The sequence below is a fragment of the Miniopterus schreibersii genome (genome assembly GCF_964146895.1).
Source record: "Miniopterus schreibersii genome assembly, chromosome: 2".
In the NCBI taxonomy this organism is placed as follows: domain Eukaryota; kingdom Metazoa; phylum Chordata; class Mammalia; order Chiroptera; family Miniopteridae; genus Miniopterus; species Miniopterus schreibersii.
Genome location: NC_138102.1, coordinates 95,874,479 through 95,900,050, shown reverse-complemented (window position 1 = coordinate 95,900,050; position 25,572 = coordinate 95,874,479). Strand labels below are relative to the sequence as shown.

The 25,572-nt window shown below is 36.4% G+C and overlaps 1 protein-coding gene across 5 annotated transcripts in view; it reads right to left on the bottom strand.

The window, feature by feature from the left end:
• XPO4 (exportin 4) overlaps positions 1-25,572 on the bottom strand; it is a gene marked incomplete at its 5' end in the record, with an annotated part of 103,554 nt that overhangs the window by 11,433 nt on the left and 66,549 nt on the right. For 4 of the 5 annotated variants that reach the window (XM_081125519.1, XM_081125523.1, XM_081125520.1 and 1 more), the window contains 9 exons: positions 3,275-3,455; positions 4,909-5,202; positions 8,104-8,278; positions 9,095-9,264; positions 9,632-9,791; positions 14,840-15,017; positions 15,835-15,980; positions 16,466-16,608; positions 17,236-17,412. In XM_081125519.1, coding sequence (XP_080981645.1) covers positions 3,275-3,455; positions 4,909-5,202; positions 8,104-8,278; positions 9,095-9,264; positions 9,632-9,791; positions 14,840-15,017; positions 15,835-15,980; positions 16,466-16,608; positions 17,236-17,412 — 1,624 coding nt within the window. The remainder of the gene's footprint in view (positions 1-3,274; positions 3,456-4,908; positions 5,203-8,103; positions 8,279-9,094; positions 9,265-9,631; positions 9,792-14,839; positions 15,018-15,834; positions 15,981-16,465; positions 16,609-17,235; positions 17,413-25,572) is intronic. The other variant, XM_081125522.1, reaches the window with a different exon arrangement.

The window sequence follows — 25,572 nt, the reverse complement described above, 5'->3', positions numbered from 1 at the left end:
AACATCAACAAATCTGCAAAGCTGGATACAGTGTACCCTCGAGAAAGTAAAAACAGATTCAAACCCTAAGCCACAATAAATCTGACTGGGTAATAGTACACCTGGTAAGCTTGGCTGGATCACCCTTCTGTATTTCTTTTTAGGGTCTCAGAGTACTCTATACAAATGGTATTCTGTGTTTACATCACATATTATTCTTCAATAATAAGAGAAAACTAATGCTTAATCAATGTTGTTAAAAAGTAAATCTACTCCACTGATACGCTGGTCACAGTAGGAATTAAATAATTTCCATGGTAATATCTATTTTATCTCTTAGGTGTGTGGAATTTTTCTAGCTGAAAAGGAACGGGGGGAAATGTAGAAATTAAAATGTTACATAAAAAAGAAAGTCACTTTTTTAAAAAAAGCTACCATGATGAAGGGTTATTATCCTTAATCCATAAAGAGTACCTATAAATTAATAGGAATCCTAAGACCTAAATAGATAAGCGAGCAAAGTCCATAACAAATGTCTAACAAAACCATCAACCCAATGAAAAACAGTTCATTCTAATCAAGCAATGCAAATTTTTAAAAGTTACTACTTTTAATTAAATTGAAGATGACTTTTAAATAATATTTACATGCTGGTCAGGATATAGTGTAATAGTTACCATAAAGTTATATAGTAAAACCTTTTGAGCACTGTATATACTAAAGATATAATCAGAAATTCAGACAGAGATTTGTCCACAGAAGTGATTACTGCATCTCTATTTATAACAGCAAAATCATAAACATTGCAGATGTCCAATATTAATGAAATTGGTTAAATTCCAAAATATGGAAAACCATTCAGCCATCAAAAAGTCATGAAAAATTTTAATGATGAAGAAAAGGCCAAGAATACATTAATAAAAGAGGCAGAATATAAAATTATATTTAGAGTATAATTGCAAAGAAAACTGTACAAAAGAACCAAAAGGGAAATTACCAAGATGCAATTTATAGTTGACTCTGAATTATGTCAAAGTATGGGTGATTTTTCTATCTCTGTACTTCCAATTTTTTCTATTAAGAGCATATTACTTTAGAACAAGGGGAAAAAAGATAAAATGGGGTAAAATAAAAATGCAATTCTACTTTAAAACCACCTTTCAGCCTAATTCTGAACTCCTCCACAGGGGTCTCAGTTCTAGTTGGAAGAATCCCATCTTCCAAAGCAAGGCATGCAAACCTGGAGTCCACCAACAGGAAGCCGGCACCTGTCTGAGGTGTGAGGCTATCCTGGCACTGCCAGCAGGCGTCCCTAACAAGATGGGCTCTCCATGTGTAGGCTGTGGCCTGGGGCTTAGTGGATGCAGCTCTCCAGCCATGAGCTCTGCTAAGGATACAAGAATGGAGCACAGAGGTACACTGCCAGTTACGCCTTTAACAGCCCACCTAGCATGTTAATTTCATTTCATAATATTTAAAACATTTTATTTTATCTCACCTACTATCTTTATTTTTTAAATGAGTTAAAAATATTATCTTCCTTTTTATCATCTATTTAACCAGTTAATGCTGTTTCTTTATCATTTTTCTATTTTAACTGTCTTCATTTTTCTTTCATCTAAACTTCAACCCTATCTACCCTTATTTTATTCTTTCCCTCCTTACTTTGTACTTTCAATCCTGAGCATTTTAACCTCAATTTCTTTCTTTAGTGTTTAATTATAATTTGAATCTTTTTGCTCTTTTATTTTGAAAATCTCCCCTCTCCTGTTTACCGTAGTGTTTGCTCTCCCATTTGTTGTAGAACAGCAGGACGAAATGCAACTTGTACCATAAATCTGTGAGACTGCAGGGGCTTTACCCTCCAAATGCTTAAGTGTTCTCCCTCCCTTTCAATATCAGCTCTGATTTCTGAGTCAGATTACTCAGGGTACAGAGTACTGACCTGGTGTTTACACCCTAGAAAGTCTACCGAAGAGTTTCCAAGAGCCCACAAATCAACTGATACAGTGTGTGAAACTGTGGGTTATTATAACACTCACTTTTCAAGGAAAAGGCTCTATAGCTACTTCAGGATTTAAAGGTGCATGACCTAGAAAAGGTTGAAACTCCTGAATTAAGGACTGATCTGAAGGAATCAGAAAAATGGGTACAACACTTGTGTGAGAGACAGGCCTGACAGAGTGGCAGTTGTGCCCTTATAGGAAGGAAGCACTGAGGGGGTGTGGGACAGGGCCTTGAAAACCTGAGGGCCCAGTTAAACTGCAAAGGAATCAGCCTTCTAGACTGTGGAGCGGACAGTGCCTGGGATAGTGCAGACACTGAAAAGAACTGTTGTCCAGTGAATAAGGAAACAGAGAAAGAACAAGCTCAAGTATGGGGCATAATGAGGAAAGTGGAAAGTGATAGCACCCAGCTCAAGAAGAGAATCTTATATAAAACAAGTGTCCACAACAACAAATATCTGCCTAACATGAAAGGAGATGCTAGATCAGATTTGTTTTTCTCTTAGAAAGCAAGATCTCTTTTGTGTTAAGGCAAGGTAGGCTGTGGGGTAGGAGGGAGGTGAGAGAACACTCTACAAATACGTAAGTTTTCAATTACTGACGAAGTTCTCACCTGTAATAACTCCTAGCTACCAGGCACTGAGCTCAGCACCAGAGACTTCTGAGCTCATCCACGAACACTCTAAAGGGCATTTCTCAGCACACCCATTGAAAAGTTAGGAAAGACACTGGAAGGCTGACTGACTTCCCCAGAGTCCTGCTGTCTTTAAGCCACTAGGTTAATCTCCCAAGGGTGGGCTCTGAGCTCCAGAGTTCAGCATTTCCCACCCAACAAGGATTCCCATGCCTCACTCTGGAAGCTTTCCTGGGGCAGCCAACTAAGGACACTAAGGAGGGACCAGTCAGTAAAGTGTAAATGAAATCTGGTGCAGGGATGTGAATCTAGTCCTGCAACTTAGTAGTTGATCCACATCTGTGGGCAAGTGACATATAACCTCTTGTGCTTGTTTCTCATATATAAAATGAGTTTAACAGTGGTACATACTTCATGCCATTGTGATAGGAATAGCACCTGGCATTTAGTAAGAACCTAACAGATGGAAAATCTTACTATTCTTCTTATAAGAGGAAAGCCAAGCAGGAAGGGCCAGGGATCCCACCCTCACTTTACAGTGATCACAGAGATGACACTTTCATCTATTTTGTAAACTGAACTTCCTCATCAGATTTCACTTAACAAAATACCCTTTGCTTTAACAAAAACAACAACAACAAAGTTTACACCCTACCTGTATCACTGAAATCTATGAACTCTTTTGACAGAAGGTTGGTAAGCAGTTCCATAATAAGAAGTAGGTCCTGGTATTGTTCCTCCTCGGCTGTGACATCCACTCTCTGCCGCCCCAAATTATTCTTAGAATATACTTGCAGCAAAGTGAGGCAGGCTTCATATAAGTTCATTGCTTTGGACTGTAAAAAGGCATGCAGAAATTATGCTAACAAAACAAATATAAATATTAAATAAATTAAAAAATATAATCTAATAAATTTACTCTAAATCCCAATAGATCTTAAATACTTGTTTAAAACTACATTAAAATATTAACAAAAAACTTCGGCTGGCATGGCTCAGTGGTTGAGTATCAACCCATGAACCAGGAGGTCACAGTTCGATTCTTAGTCAAGTGCCCAGGTTGCCGGCTCAATCCCCAGTAGGGGGCATGCAGGAAGCAGCCGATCAATGCCTCTCATCATTGATGTTTCTATTTCTCTCTCCCTCTCCCTTTCTCTCTCTGAAATCAATAAAAACATATTTTAAAAAATTAACAAAGATGAAAAAAGTGCACACTCATTAACCATGTTTAAAATATTAGCAATTTTCCAGCAATAAAATCTGGCATCCAATTTTTTTATTCCTTTGACTAGAAAGGTAAGATTTTGGCAACAGAACTACTTTACTGCTGCTATTCAGCTTCCTTGATTTTAAGATTTCAAGTTGTATAACTTGCAAAAACAGAGTATCAAACAGTGGCCTTAAACATGAGAATGGCACTGTCATGTCCTCTCAATAACTTACCTGTGAATACATTTTTAATATTTAAAATGCAACCTCACTTTCAAGTGGGTTCCTTTGATCTAATTTTAAAAATTACAAATCAGGAGCCCATATTAAATGATTTGGACAAGATTTAAGCTAATCTGCTAATAAGTACAAACATATATTTTAAAGAGCTTTCTAAATAATTTAATAGGACAAAAAGTACATCTTTGCTTGTTGAATATAAAAGAATTTAGTGTGTCTAAACACTCATCTGATTTGCAAAAAAAAGGTACAAACTGCCATTAAAAATCTGAGGCCTGCCCGGCCGGGAGTGGCTCAGCAGTTGAGCGTCAACCCAGGATCCAGGCGATCAGGGTTCGATTCCCGGTCAGGGAATATGCCCAGGTTGCGGGCTCAATCCCCAGTCAGGGACGTGCAGGAGGCAGCCGATCCATGACTCTCTCATCATTGATGTTTGTATCTCTCTATCCCTCTCTTTTCCTCTCTATGAAATCGATAAAGATATATTTTTTAAAAAAAATTTTTTTGAGGCCTTAAGTGTTCTACCACAGAGAAATTGGTTAAAGTTCTCTACCATGATCCATTTGTTTTATCATATTCTTCATTTGAATGAGTTTGATTTAATAACATATTAGCCCAAAGAAATTACTGACTGTTAACATGTTTTTTGGCAAGAATTTGTATTCATTCAACACGCCTTCCTCTGAATTCTATATTCTTTTGAAAAGTCTTATTGAAAAACCTTTTGGAGGCATAAAAACATTTCAGATAATATTAATTAAATTAGAAGGAAAGTATTTATTATTTTGTTATAGCTTTAAGAGTTTTAATCCTGAAGGGATAAAATTAGAAAGCGCTCACCTCTCCAAGATAGCATATCTGTTTATGTGCAACTTCAACAAAAACTTCTATTATGAGATTGACAGTCTCTGGTGTATTTTTGTAAACTTCCATCAATCCAATGCAATTGGTAAGGAAGTCCATTAAGAAATTAAAAAGGATCGCGACATTGTCAATCTGGGTAGCCTCAGCAATGCCACACAGGGCCTCGAGCGTGGCAGTTATTTCCTGCTTGACCTCCTCCTGCTGGCACATCTGCTGAAAGTTTTCCTGATTTATCACCCTTAAGAATCGCTGCTGCAGTGGCTGAAGAACCTATAAAAACAAAGCATGGATTTTCTAAAAGGCTAATTCACATACCTTATTTATTTCTTCAACTTCATTTCCTCAACTAGGACAGTCACTTTCCAAAACATTTTTAATTGTTGGAGGTAGAAAAAGTACAAAAAACAAAGAATATCTGAACCACACATTATGTCCCCCATTTTGAGGGTCATCAAAACTCCTGCATGAGGCAGACATTACCTCATACCTGTTAGAATGGCTGTTATAAAAAAGACAAGAGATAAATGCTGGTGAGGATGTGGAGAAAAGGGAAAGCTCATGCAGTGTTGGTAGGATTGTAAACTGGTGCAGCCACTATGAAAAATAATATGGAGGCGTCTCAAAAAATTAAAAATAGAACTACAATATGACACAGCAATTCCACTTCTGGGTATATAGTCAGAGGAAATGAAAACACTAATTTGAAAAGATATCTGCACCTATATGTCCACAGCAGCATTATATACAATAGCCAAGACATGGAAACAGCCTAAGTTTAAATGTCCATCAATGGATGATGGATAAAAAAAGTTGTGGTGTAAATATATGATGGAATACTATTCAGCCATAAAAAAAAATCCACAAACACACACACAAAAATATCCTCTATTGAGAAAACATGAATGGACATTGAGGGCGTTATACTATGGGAAATAAGTCAGACAGAGAAAGACAAATACTGTATGATTTCCTTTACATGTGGAATCTATTTTTCTGAAAAAACAAAAAAGCCCCCACCAAAGGTAGTCAGAAGGTACAATCTCCCAGTTTTAAGATAAATAAGCACTAGGAATGTGATATACAACATGACAACTATGGCTAACACTGTATGACTGATGAGAAAGCTGTTAGGAGAGTAAATCCTAGGAGTTATCACAAGGAAAATTTTTCTTTTTTGCTTTTTCTTTTTATTTATCTATAGGAGATGACAGATGATATAACTAAACTTACTGCAATAATTATTTCACATTATATGTAAGTCAAATCATTATGCTGTACACCTTAAACTTATATAGTATGTATGTCAGTTACATCTCAATAAAACAAAAATTGTAATTTATGGAAAAACAAGTGCATGCTATCATCTCATTTCCATAAGTAATTTAGCTTCAAGAAAGAGAAAGAGAAAGAGAGAGAGAGAGAGAAAAGAAAAAAGGAAATCCCACAAATCACAGAACACAACTTCAATGCTATCCAGAGTCTGGCCACTATCCTCATCCCTTTCCAATAAAACATTAAGCCTCCATAGTAGGGACTGTTTTCTACAGGGGTGGGCAAAAGTAGGTTTACAATTGTGAGTATACAAAACAGAGCTTATTCTTGTATTTTTTATTATTTACTGTATTATTTTCCATATGAACAACTGAAAACCCACTTACACATCAACCTGTATAAACGGCGAGAGGGTAAATATTTTAGACTTGGCAGGATACGCCACCTCTGGCCCAACTACTCAGTTATGACTGTGCTGTCACTCAGACACAGCCATAGACAACATGCAAACAACTGAGAGTGACTGTGTTTCAATAAAACTTTATAAGAACACACAGCAGGCTACATTTGGTCTGTGGGCTACAGTTTGCCAATCTCTGTTCTACAGAGTCAAGTCTAACACAAGCTCTTGCCTGTTTTTTTCCTTTCCAACTCCTCTTAGCATAGAACATAACTTTGGATATTCAGTCTTACGCTGAGTATAAGAGTCAACAGGCATATTCATGAAGATAATATCTTAATTCTATTTAAAGCTGTACATATAATAACATAATTATTTCAACTATAATACATAGTCAACCTGGTTTTTCTTCTGGTTCTGAAGTCACAACTGCCTAATGTCTGCTCCTTCTAGTCACATGGACTATAGGCTGGCAACCTACATACCATTGTTAAGTCTTGGTTCCCAATTTAAAGCTCATTATATGAGGCAATATTCATGGTGGTTGTTATGGGTTGAATTATGTCCCTGCAAAATTGGTATGCTGAAATCCAAACCCCCAGGAACTCAGAGCATAGCTTTATGTGGAAATAGGGTTGTTTTCAGATATAATTAAATTAAGATCAAGTCATTAGAGTAGATCCCCTAATCCAATATGACTGGTGTCCTTATAAAAAGGGGAAATTTGGACACAGGCATGTGAACATGGAGACTATCACGTGAAGGTGAAGACAGAGGTGGGAGTGGTGTGTCCAGAAGCCAAGGAACACCAAAGATTGGCAGTAAAGCCCCAGAAGTCAAGAGAGGCCTGTACCAGATTCTCCCTCGAAGCCTCAGACAGAATCAACCCTTCCACAACTGATCTTAGACTTCCAGTCTCCAGAAGTGTGAGACAATAAATTTCTGTTGTTAAAGCCACTAAGTTTGTGGTATTCTGTTATAGCAGCCTTAGCAAACTAATACAGTGGTTCATACATATCTCCTTGTTCAAGACAAAAGAACATTTCACTGACTCTTTTTTTTAAAACCTCACCCAAGGATATTTTTCCCCCTTGCTTTTCAGAGAGAGAGAGAGGGAAACATCGAAGTGAGAGACACATGGATTGGTTGCCTCCCGCACACGCCCTGACCAGGGCCAGGGATTGAGCCTGCAACAGAGGTACATGCCCTTGACCAGAATCGAACTGGAGACCCTTCAGTCTGTGGGCTGATACTCTAACCACTAAACCAAACTGGCTAGAGCTCATTGATTCTTAATAAAGAATATACCAGTTCAGATTCTCATTTGAGTTGGGGGGGAAAATATACCTAAACTGTAGAACACATGATACATTAGGAAGGAAAATTATCAGAAAAGTGATGACCAATGTTTATGTCTCTGTGGACTATTTTATGGCAACACACAGATAAACCAACAAAGTTCTACCAGAGGGTGGAATCAGAATCAGGGGAACTGTTACCTCGGTCCAATACTGTTGTTTGGTTTCTGTGTCCATCTGTGCAAAACCTCCCAGGACAAGAGCCTTCATCAGGGTCCTCTGCACCGGACTGGACAGAAAATTCAGAGGGGGGCTTCGGTTTGCAAACTGTTTAGCTAAATTCCACCAGTTTTCACACTGGATTACTAGGTTTGCCCTATGGGCAGAAACAACAAAAGAAAGATATACCACTTACATCATATGTATACTAAGTAAACAAAATGGAAGGTGGCTGGATTTAATTAATTTTAAAGTACAGTAAACTGGGCACAGACTTTGGAGTCCCACGAGCTTGCATTCAATTCCCATTGGTAATCTGACAATGTAAAATGTATTTAATCTCTCTTATGTATCAGTTTCCTGATCTGTAAAACAGGGATAACAACAGTAATAACAACCCTAAAGCTCATGGCTGAGACTGATGTGATTAAATGAGATACTTCATATGAAATGCTTGGAACAGTACCTAGTATATTATAAGAAACCAATCAATAGTAGCCAATGACAATAGTAATTATAATAATCGTATTCCTATGCAGTAAGAAAAATAAAAACATTTCCCAAATTTGTTGTAGAAAGCACTAAAAATTTTACTTTACAAAATTAAATTAAATTAATTATTAAATTATCAGTTTTCCTCATCTTTAAAATGGGATAATACTAACAGGATATCTGAAAAGTCAAGTGAGACTGTTTTATATTAAAGTTCTTTAAAACTTTAATTTATAAATAAATTACTAAATTAAGATACTTCAATGCCAAATCCTTAAACAGTCAACGCAACCCTCACTTGTAACACAGGAAAGCCCTATTTGCACTTGTAATAATAATATGACGTTGCTTTTTAAAACATACTGCTCCAGAAATGCAGGGTTTACCTAGACCTTAGGACCACGTAAATGTTGGTCACTTGCAAAGTCTACACTAAAAAGCAAGCTAATTACACACAGCCTGGCTCTTACAATCAACTTACCTTTCTCTTCTTTCCACTAACGTGACAAGGAGCTGCACAGTGTCACTTGCAAGGTCCTGCTCACTACTCCACACTGAGAGGTTGCTGATGACTTTCTGTAAGAGGTAGCCAATAATCCACTGAGAACCCTCAGTATCTGCTCCAAATGCTGTACTGAATGGCAGACTTATCTTAAAGAGAAAACCAATTTTTTAGGCCAGAAAGAAAGACCAGCTTAAAAAAAAGTCCATAGAAAAATGAAACTGAAGTTAACATCTAAATCTGAAGCATTGCTTAGTTCACATCAAATACAAAGAACATAATACATTCTCAAACAGTAATCTATAACTTAATATTGGTTAAAATACCCTGAATCAAATGAATGTGCCCTAAGAAAAGTTATTAAAATAGCATGCCATTAATACAGTGCTCTTCAATGTGGAAAATGTTCAGTTCTTAGTCACATTCTGATGAGAAAAATCTCCAAGAAAATGTTCTCACTTCTACAACTGCCAAAATCATAAATCCAAATGAAGTTAAACAGTTTTACATTCTGACCTGATCATATAGCTTCTCATCCACCAGAAGATAAGTCTTTGCCCAGCGTTTTAGAAACCAAACAATGTCTTTGCCCATTTGAGGGCTTAGCAGATGAGTGAGATCTGCTCTTATTGCTCGAGATTCAACTTCCGAAACTCTGAGAACGGCAGATAACAGCCTATGGGTACAAAAAGAAGTCATTTATTCTTCGATCTATTTATTAGTTATTTTCTTCATAAAAGTCCCTTTTTGTTTCCAAACTCTCTGGATTTAGGCCAGGCTGTACATGACATTTTCATTAATAAGGCTGCAGACAAATGCCCCACATTGTTGCTGACCTTTCAGGAAGCAGCAAACAAGACAAAGAAAGGGATAGGAGTCCTGGTCAGAGACATCCATCTGTTGAAGTTGTACCTGCATTACTGTCTAAATAGATTTTTCAGACTCAAAATAGAGAAATACAAAAATTTTAAAGTTTAGAGTTGCCCTGGCCAGTGTGACTCAGTTGTTTGAGCATTGTCCCATGCACCGAAAGGTCGCCAGTTTGATTCCCTATCAAGGCACATGCCCAGGTTTGGGGTTCTATCCCTGATCAGGAAGCAATCGATCAGTGTTTCTCACCCCCCTTCCTAAGATCAATAAAAACATATTTAAAAAAAATAAAAGTTAGGAGTAAATGCTAAATTCTTCACCTACACCATAACTACATAACACTGCCATGATTAGCACTATTTGTTTTTATAATATACTGGTCATTTTATGGTGCAGGATTTGGTAACAGACCTATTCAGAATGTTTTGAATATTGAGTCCTATCTCTAAATCTCACAGTCCTGCCCCAGTTGGATGGTTCAGTTGGTTGGAGCGTCGTCCTGTACACCAAAGAGGCTGTGGGTTCGATTCCCGGTCAAAGCACATACCTAGGTTGCGGGTTTGATCCCCAGTTGGGGTGCTTACAGGAAGGAACCAATCGATGTTTCTCTCTCTCCCCCACCTTCCTCTCACTCTAAAAAAAAAAAAATTAATAAACATATCCTTGGGTGAGGATAAAAAAAAATCTGATAGTCCTATTCATTTCCTAATAAACTTGGTTCTTAATGGTATTATAAAATAAAAATCCTACAAGAAAAATAACCTACATGGTCTATGCAATGTCCTTTTCTACACTACGTAAGTCACATGGCTGTGTGTTAACAACTCAGCGTGACATGGGATTAGGGGAGCACATAACCACAAGTGATATATATTTAACTTGCCTTTAGCTAAAAGGCAAAGCAAGGATTTGACTGGAAGAACCCATTATCACACCATTTTGTGAATATCAGTGCCAAGAAAGAGGTTTTAATTACATGAAGTCTGGCTTCTACTGTCCCTACTGCTCTCAAGATGACTGAACTGTCCCCTTGTGATGAAATCTTATAGACATTTCAGTTCTTTATCCAGCTGGGTGTCCCAGAAATACCAGATGCTGCTGAGCACTTCGCCCTTTTGAAATGTCTTCCTTTGTACCGTGTTTTCCATATTTCCCCTAATCTGTTTCTTACTCTTCCCCAGGTTATGACATCCTCCTCTCCTCTGACCTCCTTCTTTAAACAGGTGGTTTCTAAGGTTCTGTGCCCGAAATTCTTCTTTTTCACTATCTATACTCCCTTTACCACCAGTGCTCAAACTTTTATGCACTGGAATTTAATTACTATACTGTTGGATACTCACAATCCATTTGAAAAAAACAGTTTTTAACAGTTGGAAACTTTACATTGTTTGTTTTTCTCCTTAAATTTTTATTTTGATTTCATTGCCCCACAGACTATTATCCTAATATAATAAATTTATACTCATTTTATTGATCACACGGTACGCTTCTCTGAAACAAATATGTCTAGCTACTAAAACATAATTTTATAAAATTTCCAATGATGGTAAGACTTTTAAAATGTCTTCTGTATTGAGTTATTACAATATTTACTAATACATAATTGCACAAAATATAAACACACATTTAAATTATTAAACATAAATATGAAATTTTATGTATCTCTGAATGAGACTGATATGGCAGGGTTTTATTCTCCAAATTAGCTTATGTGTGAAAAAATGTACTTATTGCTAGAATGAGAAAAAGTTGAAATGTTTTTCATTTTAACAGATTAAAAAACTGAGAAAACATATTCATGTGAGTAAACTGAAGGCATTTTAAAAATAGCAGAGCCCTCAATTATTTGAACTTCTTACAAGTTATATGCCAAAAATCACAGAGCCCTACCAACAAAAACTATTTTTAATAATATGATAACTGACAGCTTTATTAGATCATTCTTCAGTGTTATTTAAGGCAAAGGACTAAAAACCTCCTGACTTGTAAAATTACTAGTTTTCCATTATTCAGTCACTCAATTCCAATACCACACTATCTGGAACTCCGCAGGTTTCTACACACCTGCCAACCCACCACAGTAAGACTTGGAACGAGGAAGAGTTTTGCCCTTGTTTTGAAAAATGGGAGCAAGGTCAATAGGAGTACCACCAGCAGATGAACCCGGGGCTCCTGGGAGCCTGTCCTCATTCCTGCCTCTCTCTTCACCACCCTCGATCAACCCCAAAGTCCCAAAGAGCTGCCCCAGAAACGCCTATCACCCATCTGCCCTTTCAATCTTTTCACTCCAACGGAAATGCTTCCTAACTTACCAACCATCCTTTGCATCCAGCTTCCACACTGTAATCTTCTAATAAAACAATTTGATTAGCTGACTTCCCTGTTTCAAACTCTTTTCAACACTTTTAATCCAACTTCATTAGCCCACTCCACAGCCCACCCTACCTCTTAACCTCCAACAAACACCTCTCCCCTCATGTGTGTACATGAGCCTCCTCTCACATGGCCACTTTGCTAGGCTGCTATCAGTGCCTGGAATACTCTTCTCCTTCCTCTGTATGCTACAAACTCCCATTCATCCGCCAAGTGTCCATTTAAATGCCACCTCTTCTGAGGAGTCCCTCCTTGGTCCTCCTACATCACTACTGCATTCTCAGACCTTGACATGTAGAGAACTTGAAACAACTGATTACAACGTCACAACATTGTTTTAGTTGTTGCCATTGCAAGATTGATACCCTGGTCTTCAGTTTCTTCACCATGCTATCTGAACATATTTTACATTTCAGACAGCATTCAGTCTTGGTATTATGGGAAATCTTGGATTACCTTTTCATTTCATAAACCAAAAGTCAGCACAGTGAGTCAAAGAGCTTTCTACTATCATTCTGGTCTGGACAAGCATCTTTCTCTGGATGACAGCACTAGCCTCTTTACTGGTCTCCCTGCTCCTACCTCTGCCCTTGGTAATTTACACTTAATGCAGCACGGTCACCTCTTCTGCTCAAAACCATGCAAGAGCACCCACCCCATTCAGAGCGGAAACTACAAAGGCCCAAAGATTTCACTGATCCCATTTTCCTTCCCTTCTAACTACACAATTCTTCCACACTCTGCTCCACCCATAGTAGCAGTTCCTACGGCTCCTGGATGCCCACCTGTGGTGGGGCCTTGGCATCCACTGTTCACTGTTGCAATGCTCTTCCTCGGCTTCCCCAGCCCCTCACCAACCTCAAGCATTGGCTCACCAAACACCTTTTAAAGGAAGCCAACACTGACTACACTATTTCAAGTTACAAGCAGTCCCTGAGTCTGCAACTCTGATCCCCAACCCTGTTCAGCTTCTTACCACAGCACTTATGATCTCCAAACATAAGACATCATTAACTGATTTATTGTCTTTCCTCTATAGGGAGCTTCAGAAGGGGAGCAATTTGTCTGTTTTGCTCACTAATGTATCCCAAATGCCTAGAACAGGGCCTAATATCAGAGATACTCAATAACTATCTGTCAAGTAATAATTTCAAGAAATATAAATTAGTTTTTCAAACAAATAAGGGATATTTTTCCTACATACCATTCAATTTCACCTTAATTCTTTGGACTAAAAAAAAAAGTGATGATTTTTTTTTGGTGGTTGTTCTAACTCTCCCCTCATCCCTCCATAGTCTGTGCTCTCAGATGTTTTGCTCCCACAGTGATGCCTGAGACTGGCAAAAATTGAAAAAGCACTGAAAATACAAGGAAAACATTCCTGACGGTACTGCCCAGACAAGAAATATGACAAAGAATATCACGTGACAGCACCCTGAAATGAACTGCCTTTGAAATACCATTCACCATGAATCAAACCAAAGCAAAAGCAATGATTTCTACATACTTAATCTTAGGCCTGTAGTCATCCTAAAAGGAAGAGACAAAACTTTTCCAATAGAGCATTGACACTTTATTTCAAACAAGAGAATGCAACAATAAAGGAATAAATTCCCAAACATCTCCTTGATATTAGCTTACGAGTTCAATTTTTTAAAAATCTTATTTTCTACTGCATAGGCTTAAGTGATATCCATGTATTCTGGCATTAAGATAAAGAGAATAAGGGGGATAGCACCCTGTTTGAGTTACTGATTTTGCAACTGACAAAAACCAATATTATTTCATTACTGACATCTCTGTCTGCAACCTAAATTTCAATATATTGAAATTCAAAATACTGTTTTCAAATTCCATTTTAGGAGAACATTTAGTTCAGGTCTATCCCTCCTTAATGTCACCATTAAGAAGTAATGAAAAAGTTGCCATTACTATTAGGAAGATCAAAATGAATTCTTTCATTTGTGGCACATAGTCTTGTACCTTCACTGACAGGGCTTTCAAGTTTCACACATTCAGGATAAATATTTCTATTTTATAAGATAAGAATCCATTTTCCTTAAGAAAGACATTAAAATGTAGTTTTAGCTTTATGAACAATAAGTACTTGTTAATGTTCATCTGGTATATAAGAATCTCATATTCTGTTTCTTTGATTTAGGGTGCCTGTACCTGTCATCAGTACTGCTTTCTGACAGGTATGATCACAGTGCATTAAAGCAAATGTCCCCCCAGTCTCCCTGTATTTAGAATAACTGTATGCTTGTCATTACTGGGTATGGCTGTCAATCTCTGACCAGAGTGGCAATGCTTAAATATACTGAGTACTTGCCGTCCTTGTGCATTTCAAGGCTTCTCAAAATTTTATCTTCTTTCATGTATCAGATTTATAACGTACCTATCCCTCAAGTCATCTACCCATCAACTCAGAACTTAATAAAACAGTATAAATTACAAGAGCACAGCTAGAGTTTATATTACCTAATCACAGAATCTGTTCTGTTGTACCCTGGGATGGAAGAAGCCTTTTCTCCTGGAGATCCCAAAATTTGAAGTGTTGTATTAATGTCAACTTCAGATGAATGCTTAATGGAATATTCCATTATTTCTGGAGGTATTAGCGGAGTCTCTCCCTGAGTATCATCAGCTAAGAGGTAGCCTTCAGTTTAAAAAAAATTAAAAATGAACACTTAACAAATCTACATTTATCAAATTGCACTATAAATGTTTTGCTTTATTTGATTTATATACAGCATATAAATTGGTGTAAATGTAAATTATAAATTTAATGTTATTTCAAATTTGGTGAGAAGAAACTTTCTATTTCTCAATAATCTCTCAAAAACAGGAAAAAACAAAGGACTAATGTTTTATTCAACAATTTAATCATTCATATTGACATGTAGGCTTTTTAATCTACTACCTTTTAGTAGTTTTCAATAATATATTCTGTAAAGTTAATAGGAATGCTACTATTATCTATATCGAAAGTCAATATTTAGGGATGCCTTTTAAAAAATAAAGATTTTTTTTTTCCTGACTATTTAAAATACAGAAATACTTGACAATATGGTTACAGAAGAAGACTCTAAAAAGTCAGACTGCCTAGATTTGCATTCTGGCTCCAAAAATTAATAGCAGTGTAACCATGGGCTAGTTCCTTATAACTCTCTAAGTCTCAGATTCTTCATTTATAAGAATGGGATAATAATAATGACAATAATAATAATACCTAATAATAGCACCAATTCAGTGGGCTACAATAAGCTCCACATAAAACATTTGGTATGCAACAGGCAATGAATACATGTTAGCCAGTATTTTTTTTAAATGCATCTATAGCTGTAATATAGCAGCTGCCATCAAATTTCATCCAATACTATGTATGGAATATCATTTTTAATACATGAAGCTTCTTTTTAAGGCCTAAACTGCTCAGCTGACAATTACATTTTAAAAAGAAACAACCAACCAACCTGTAACTAAAATAAGCCAGTGAATATCTTCATATAGCTCATCAAGCATTTTGTTGTCAATGGCGCTTGAACCAGGTGAAGCAAGTAACTGCTGCTGATGTCGCTGCAACTGACTGTGGAGCCTGGTTACTCTTTCTTCTAATAAACTAAAAAAAGAAAACACAATAGTTTCATAAAGTCCAATAAGCAAAGGCCTAGAATAACATAATTTCCATGTGTTAGACAACATAAATTAAGACATCAGCACAAAAACATATATATGGAAGTATTTATCTGTGTACACAACTGTTCTCACAGCACTATAGGAACTGTGATTTATCATTTATGACAGAATTAAAACATTGATTTACAAATAATCAAGGTTTACAACAGGTATATGAAAATTGGTTATTCCAAGTTTTTATTGATACTGGTCAAATCATGTCTCATACCATGTTTCCATAATCTCTCTGCCATCTATGCTATAGTGCCTGGCTCCAGTGTACAAAAGCCAAGGAATGCAACCATGAGTGTGTTTCTGTCCATTTGCTCCAGTGTACTGGGTACATATGGGGTAGGGGTGTAAAAAGTGCTCTCCAGGAAAGTGTGAGTACAGAGTATTTGCTCCATGGGTTCTCTGGACTGTGTGTACCTTGTCAGAAGAGGTATACAGTGCTCTGCAGCAACTCTTCCTAGCATTCCTACACTGGCTAGTTGATCTGAAAACTGGTCTCGGTCATCCTCTTGAAGCTCACTTATTTCCTCTTCCTCACGAGAGGCCACACCATTGGCAGTCTGTTATCAATGAGAGAAATAATGAGTAATGAGCTGCACACCTTCGTCCCATAAGCCACGTAATCCTGTTGCACTGTGAAATAGCTTCTGCACTTCACATGAGAAGGGGAGATAGACAGAGCCAGCCTTCAGTGCAGCTGTCTAGGAACCCCTTTCTAACAGTGCTGACAGCCCTACAGTCACCCAAAGGGAGGAAAGCGGAAAATACAGGAGAAAGAAGCAGAGGATATAAACCCATAGCACACATATGTAAACACAGTTAAATGCCCACTCACAACCCACCTCCCACACCACAGAATTTAACTTCTGTCACTACAAAGATCTGACATCTTTAAGATCCATGATCCTTGGAAACAAGAAGTCATTAATTCCACTTGACAAATAGAAAGCCACAGGTGGGTAACTGAAAATTGAAGAAAAGGGAGGTTAACTACTAGCCACATACCACAAAACATGGTGCATTCAGACAAGGGGCCACTTTTGCTCTCTATCTAATGCTCTCAGCAAATCTTCTAAGAAGGTCAGCCCAAATTTCTAGCATTACACAATGTACAAGAGGATAAAAACAGACAAAACAGAGCCTACACTGAATCAGATTTTTTATTCACAATCTGGCTTAAAACTTACCAAATTCCTTGTGCCATCTGGAGCAGCCAGGTGGCACTGAATATAGGAATTGAAGACTTGAACTGCATGCTGGGTAAAAAAGCCTTTATGGAAATGTTTGTCATCTTGGACCAAAGTCAGCCAGGACTCCAGCAACTTGTCATATGCTTCCATGTAAACCATGTCATCTTTATCAAGCTAAGAGAAAAATTTCACAAAACAATGGTCAAAGAAATAAGGTGGGCATTATTATAACAAGTCACATAGCTATACATATAGCTTTATAAGTTTTTCCTTTAATAAAGGTTCCTAACTATTATTCAATAATCTAGCTGAGTTCATTCTAAAATTAACTAATCAATTCAAACATTGCAGTAAAAATGTGCAGGCTTTCTATTAAACTTTCTAAAATCTTTCTAACTTAATCTAAATAATTCTTAGACAAACAGGAATTAATGTTTATTTCTTAATAAGACTAGCTAATTCATGTATTTTTAAAATGAAAACTATATTAATACTTTTCTGTAGCCAAGAAGATACCTGTTAGATTGAAAAGACCAAATGTGTACTTACTACAAACTTTTAAATGATTTCTTAAAAATGGAGAACGATGACTAGCCTAACCAGCATATTTAAGAATGTGGGGAGAACTTCACAGACTTTCCTTAACATTTTATAATTTTTAAAAAAAAGCAAGAATAGGGCCTACAGAGGAGTCTGAAGAAGATGCTGAGGCCTTCCTACTTAATTAGTAATCTGGACATATAATTTAATCTGTGTATCAATTTCTTCATCAAAAATTCACTAGATCACCATTCAGTGAATCCCAGAATACTTAGTATCAAGCACTATACTTAGCATAGAATTCATAAATAATGTACCATTCATGCTTTTGAGCTTAGTCCAACAGGGAAGAGTGAGAAACAAACAGAAAATACACTAAAGACCACCAGAGACAAACATAGATTTCAGGGTTGGTTTTTAACAACAGCATCTCTCATAAATAGTTACAAATAAAGAAGCAGTCTTTGAACTATGTATATATTCACTCTTAAAAAGGTTTTGGCACAACCCACCATTTCTGACATTCTGTTAATAGGTAGTGAACTTAGGAATACTAAAGGTCTATAGATCTAACCTGTAACTTGCTTTTCTGGTTCCTACAGCAAATAGACTGGCCTCACCTACAAATATACAACTCTGGAACCTTCATCAGAGAGTACTTTCATCAGTTTGTAAATAACTCAAAAAAGAAAAGTACTGGAAAATCTGTATTAGGAAGTATTCCAGATTCAGCTGGACCACCAGAATACTACCACCAACTCATGGCATCTAAGCGTCAGGTAAACTGCTGCCAGTGAATCGTTTCCTTGTGCCTTCAGCTTTTATTAACCCACAGCCTACAAAGTAAAACAGTTTTTTTCTGGGTGAAATAAGCCTTACAAAAGTTGTTAACGGTTTTAAGTCATTTTGTGAAAATTTACATAAGAATGAAAGGAAAGTTAAATGAACTTCATTAGATAATTTTAATACGAATTTAAACATAACAAACCCTATTTTTATTCCATATTTTCTTGACCTTGAAAGTACAGACAGTTTAAATCCTCAATGTCAATAGTAGGTTCTGCAACTTTAAGTGAAACCACGAACAACAAAACTGATTTTACCACAGGCTGATTGGAATGAAATGTTATTCAAGAACCTGCTGCATAATGAAAATGGACAACATTCTTTTAATGTCACTGGAACATATTCATCTTGTACATAGTAGTTTCTTGTTATTTGTGGTATGTATATTTCTATAAAGTTGCTGCAGACTCCGAATTAGTGAATGCAGGGTTAAGTTCCTTCTATTTTTCACCAGGTAAACAGATCAACATATCACCTTGTTTGAAGTGTGTTTGTTTATAGACACCTCATTTAATATGCATTATTGATTCATAAACAATGAACTCACAGCCAACAGTGCTGTAACTCATGCCTGAATGAGGCTTGTCTAACACCCACATTTGCTCCACATCACAGCCTCCTTGCTCTCTGGAACATTAGCATTCAGCACAACATGGAGGGGCATTTTAAAAAGTGAAATCACCGCCCCAGCCCGTTTGCTCAGTGGTTAGAGCATCAGTCGAAGGGTCCTGGGTTCGATTCCAGCCAAGGGCATGTACCTCGGCTGCAGGCTTGATGCCTGAGTCCCAGTTAGGGCAGGTGAGGGAGGGAGGGCAACCAATCAATGTATCTCTCTCTCCCCCACTTCCACTCTCTCTGAAAAGCAATGGAAAAAATATCCTTGGAAGAGGAATTAAAAAAAAAAAAAATGAAATCACCCTGTCAGTCACTGAACAGAAAGAACTCCAATATCTTGTGACAGAAATTTGAAGTACCCCATTTCACACAAAAATACAAAAATGTTATCACTGGAGACCATGAAAAGGACACTTGTTTGCAGTATGAGGGCTGAAACAGGAAGGCAGGGCACTGAAAATGAAGCTGCCTCATTCGACTTCAGCTGGGAACAAGTGAGCCAAGCAATTCCTATTATTCATCACCCTTTGTATGCACCTGCCTGTGAATGATAGTGAAAGTGCCACCAGTTCTGATTTTGGACTTACAAATAGATTTTAGCAAGGGGGCAAATATGCAATCTGCAAAATATGAGGATCAACTGTACTTGTCTCTTAGAGGTTCTGACTATTAAGCTGGTTCTTTTTGCTCATGTATCATCAAAATGCATAACCCTTTTGAAGACTTCAATAGCTTGAAATTTTCTTCAGTCAAGTTCTTGATTCCATAGATGCAAAAACATATTCATTAAGATTTAAAAATACCAATGAAAAGGATCAATTCAACCCATTTTTTCATTTCTACATCATTTTTTCCCTTCCAACCACCTCCGTACATACTGCTTTTAGTGTTAATCCAATCAATGTGCTGTAATAAGTAAATTTTGTTGCATAAATATCAATAACAATAAACACTGTCAACATCCTTTAACAAAATGTGACAGTCCAAACTCTTGTCACAAAATACTGGATGAAGTTTCCCCTGTGCAATGAAGGTGCTATATTTTCTTTTTGGCTTTGGAAATATATTGTTTGCTCATGAATTCTTGGTGATAATTTAGGATACAGTCTGCTACAACTCAGTCTCAAATTTCACTTATACTATCAACTTCACCTTTACCATCATTAAAGAGCCTGGAATGCTGCTGTCTCTTTACATTCATCTTCTGATTTGTTTTCCCACTGTGAAATGCCTTATTCTAGCAATTTTCTTCTACTATTATTATGAGCAGAAAATGAAAAACTCTGAATTCCACACAGTACCCAGTGAAACTTAAAAAAAATAAAAGACTTAAAAGAGTATCTTCAGACTTCCTTTATAGCTTCTTGAAAGATCAAGCCATACTTTGGAAAATTCAATTCAAAGTTGAAAAATAAATAGCAGCTGTGTATTTCACTTGTAGTAACTGAGTTCACTATGAACTCATCCTCACAGGTGATTCCATCATTCCTCCACTATCTTATTATTTTAGACTTTTTTTAAATTATAGCTGGGAACTGATGAGTAATGGTGAAATACTTCCTGAGGTCATAAAACAGCAAAATGTTTCAAGATACAGGAGAAATAATATCACTAAGACCCATAATGTATTTTAGACTTAGGGAACAGTCTGACATATCCATAAGGCAACTGAAAAATAGTAAATGCTCTTTTTGTCCTAAGGGCTCCTAGAACGAACAGTCATGAAAAAAAAAAAAAAGAAAAAAAAATCAATGTTTAAAATAGTTAGAACTGTTCAAAAAAGAAAGTAAAAACAAGCCCCTGGTAATACACTGAGAGTTAAAGAATGTAAAAAATCTGTTTAAGCATCACCTGTGGTCATGGGATTGAGGATTCAATTTACTGTCTCCTACTTGAAGCTATGCAAGAGATTTTTTTTTTCCTTCAATTTTTATTTTTACTAAAATTAGAAAAAATTCCTGAGATGAGGTGAGCTTCCTCTTTTGGCACCAGATCCTCTTAAGGAAGTGTATCTCCCATCCCACTTCAAATCTAAAAAGTCAAATTTATTACATATAAATAAGCTTATAGCTTATATATCAAGATTGCTCTTTTTCTCCAGTCTTAACTTTCTACTCTTATTTAATTCTGATTGTCTTTCGCAAGTTTTAAGCAATTATTTCATTTTAAATGTTCTTTTACTAAGTCAACAGAAATCTTGTATGAAACAGAGGGTGATGAAAAAAATAAAATAATCCCTAAATTTTCAACTGCTATGCTCATTACCTTTTGTCTATCTCTCTATGACATACCCACTCTTCTAAAGCCTGCCTGCTTCTTGAACAGAAGCTGTCAAGAGTGGCCTTAAGTGAAACAAGCCACCAGTTGAAGGGTTAACTGAAAATGAAACTGACTTAAGAATGTCTACTAACAGGAGTCACCTGGTAATTTATAAGACTGCTGCAGCATTACGTAAAACAGTGCAAATAAATTTACTGAAACATTCCCTTAATTTTTTACATTAAATACCATGGTTCCTAACACCAATTGATAAAATAAGAAAATGTTCATAATAATATAAATAAAAGTAATTATTTTTTTATTTAAGTCTAATTAGTATGCCTTAAAATCTGGAAAAAATACATCAAAACATTAAAATAACAAGTTTCAAAAGGAAAAACTACAAATGACTTGGTTTATTTCTAATTTTTTGCTTTTTCAAAAAAAATTTAAAATACAATGAATAAGCATTAAATGTCCATAATCGGGCGGAAGGGTATTATATAGTTCTATGTATGATTAAAGAGATAACAAGAAAGTGGTAAGTGATGGGATTTGGGGAGAATTTTAACTTTATGCACTGTTTAAATTACTTTTACCAATGAACATACATTTTCACAACATTAAAACTGCATTCTGAAATGACCTGAGTAATAAAATTCTAATTATAAATGTGAAGAAAAAAGTAAAAGTAAAAGTAAAAACTTAACCTGCAACAGACACATTCCTAAAAAAAGTGTGACTTGGTCTTTGGAGAAAACCTGAATACTCCCATAATTTTTAGTTTATGTCTCTACCCCCCACCCCCCGCAAAATACCAGGCTTAGTCAATTTATAGGCGAGAGCTGCTGAACTAGAAAAAAACCCAAAAACACAAAAAGCAACCAATCTTATACAAACTGACTTTTAGAGAATAGAAAAATAGGACAAGTTGGAGAGTGATCTGTGAGGCTGGTGTAACTGATACCAAACACATTAGCAGTTTATAAAGGGCCATGATACATGGTCATCAAGTTGGGTTTAATTCAGAAATGCAAGGGTAATTTTAACATTAGAAAAACCTGTAATAAGTGCTATTCCTAATGATAAGCCAGAAAAGATGTCTTCAGTTACCACTTGTATTCAATATTGTACAAGGAAAAAGAAATACAAATTGTGAAGACTGTAAAGAAGCAAAACTGTCATTATTCACAGATGATATAATTGTCCATAGAAAACTAAAATGACTCTAAAGACAAATTATTAGAATCAGTACGAATTTTTAAGTTAGTATATATCAGACCAATATAGAAACATCCACTGCATGCATTGCTCAATGCCAGCAACAGTCTGAAAGGTCAGGTTTAAAAAAGATACTACTTACAACAGCAACAAAATTATAAGGTACTAAAGAAAAAAGTTGTTCCTTTATTGAGAGACAATAAATTAGACCTAAATTAGTATAGAATAATACCACATTCATGAATAGAGCTGATCTAGTAGTGATGTCCATTCTTCACTAAGGTTCCCTATAATCCCAACCACAATCCAACTTGCCAAACAGAAGATTTACATGAAAGAATAAAAAGCAAATACACCCAAGACCCTTCTGAAGAACTGGGGGGGAGGGGCGCAAAGAGGGGGAAAGAACGACACCTGTCCTACCATACCCAGACATTTCTTCAGAACAAAGCAAAATATAGGTGCAGAAAGACAAACTGACCAATCAAAAAAAAACATTTATATGTGAAAACGAGACATATGACAGCACTAGTCCAGCAAGTCATTGAGAAATGAAGGGCTATTCAACACATGTTGCTGGCAGCAAAACACCCAACAAAGTGAAAAGACAACCTACTGATTGAGAAAAAATATTTGCAAACCATAAGAACTCATAAAACTAAATAGAGGAGAAAAAAAAATCAATTAAAAATGGATATTTGAATAACATTTTTCCCAAGAAGACATTAAGTGGCCAACAGGTACATGAAAAGGGGTTCACCAACACCAATCACCAGGGAAATAAAAATCAAAACTACAATGAGCTATCCCCTCACACCTGCTGGAATGGCTATCATCAAAAATACAAAAGATGACAAGTGTTGGTGGGGATATAGAAAGAAAAGGAACCCTGTGCACAATTGGTGGGAATGTAAATTGATCACTATGGAAACCAGTATGGAGATTCCTCAAAAAATTAAAAACAAAACTAACATTCAATTCTGCAGTTCCACTTCTGGAAATATATCCAAAGGAAACAAAAACGTTATCTCAAAGAGATACCTGTACCTCCGTGTTCACAGCAATTTACAATGGCCCAGATATGGAAGCAACCTCAGTGTCCATCAATGGATTAATGAATAAAGAAATTGTTGTACACACATACACATGTATACACACAATGGAATATTACTCAGCCATAAAAACCGAGGACATCATGCCATTTTGATATCATGGATGGGCCTTGAAGGCACATGCTAAATAAAATAAGTCAGATAAAGACAAATATCATATAGTCTCACTTACTTGTAGGGGAAAACCAACACCAGACTCAGAGATCAGACTTGTGGATTTGTAATTACCAGAGCTGGGGGATTGAAGGAAGGGGGTCCAAAGGTCCAAACTTGCAGTTATAATATTAATAAGTACTAGGGATGTGATGTACAACTTGATGACTGTAGCTAACAGTGTTGTGTGATATGAAAGCTGTTAAGAGAGTAGGTACTAAGAATTCTCACACCACAAGGACATTTTTTTTCTTTTCTTTTCATTGTATCTAAATGAGATGATAGATGTTAGTCAAACCTACTGTGGTTATCATTTACAAAATATGTAAGTCAAACCATTATTTTGTACACCTTAAACTTAAACAATAATGTATGTCAATTATTTCTCAATAAAACAGGGGGGCAGAAATTACAAATATAAATGAATGAATGTTGCTGAAAAATATCTGTTAGCCATATGGAAAAAAATACAATTAAAGCTTGATACCATATTCAAAATTAAATTCTAAGGTGGTAAAATCATGAAAGGCAAACTGTTTTTTGTTTGGGGTTTTTTTGGTGTTTTTTAAATATATTTTTAATGATTTCATAGAGAGGAAGGGAGAGGGAGAGGGAGGGAGGGAGGGGGAGAGAGAGAGAGAGAGAGGGAGAGACAGAGACAGAGAGACAGAGAGAGAGAGAAAAGTCAACGATGAGAGAGTCGCCATTGATCTGCTGCCTTGCACACGCCCCCCACTGGGGATCAGCCCACAACCCGGGCATGTGCCCTGACCGGGAATCAAACCGCGATCTCCTGGATCATAGGTTGATGCTGAATTGCTGAGCCACACCCAGCCGGGCAAGGCAAACTGTTTTAAAAAAATTTTTTATTTATTGATTTTATAGAGAGGGAGACATCGATTTGTTTTTCCACTTATTTATGCATCAATTGGTTGCTTCTTCTATGTGCCCTAACCAGAGATCAAACCCGCAACCTTGGTGTATTGGGACAACACTAACCAACTGAACTACCCAGCCAGGGTATGAAACTTTTAAAAGTATTTGGAAGAAAACGCAGGAAGGGTAGGTCTTTGAAACAAGGAGCTAATAATGCAAATCATGAAAGAAATGACAGTGAGTTCAACTAATATGCAGAACGCTTGTTCATCACAAGATATCATAAAGAGTAAATGCAATATGGTATCTGGGACTGGAACAGACAAAGGACACTGGTGGGAATTTGGTGAAGTCCAAATAAAGCATGTAGTTAATAAAAATGTAATGTTGTTAACTTGTTAGGTTTGACACGTACCACAGTTACATAATATGGTAATATTAAGGAAACTTGATCGAAGATATATGGAAACTGTACTATCTTGGCAACTTTTCTGTAAATCTAAAGTAATTCCAAATTAAAGAAAAAAATAGCATAAATATGGGAGAGCAGAGCTGCAACAGGATATATAGAGAATTTCTACACATCACTAAGAAAGGACAACCTGATAGGAAAGGGGCAATGAACTAATCCAGACCAAGGGAATTACACATTTACAATATGAAAAGATGCTCAATGTCATTAGGACTTGGGAAAACAAATTAAGACCATGTT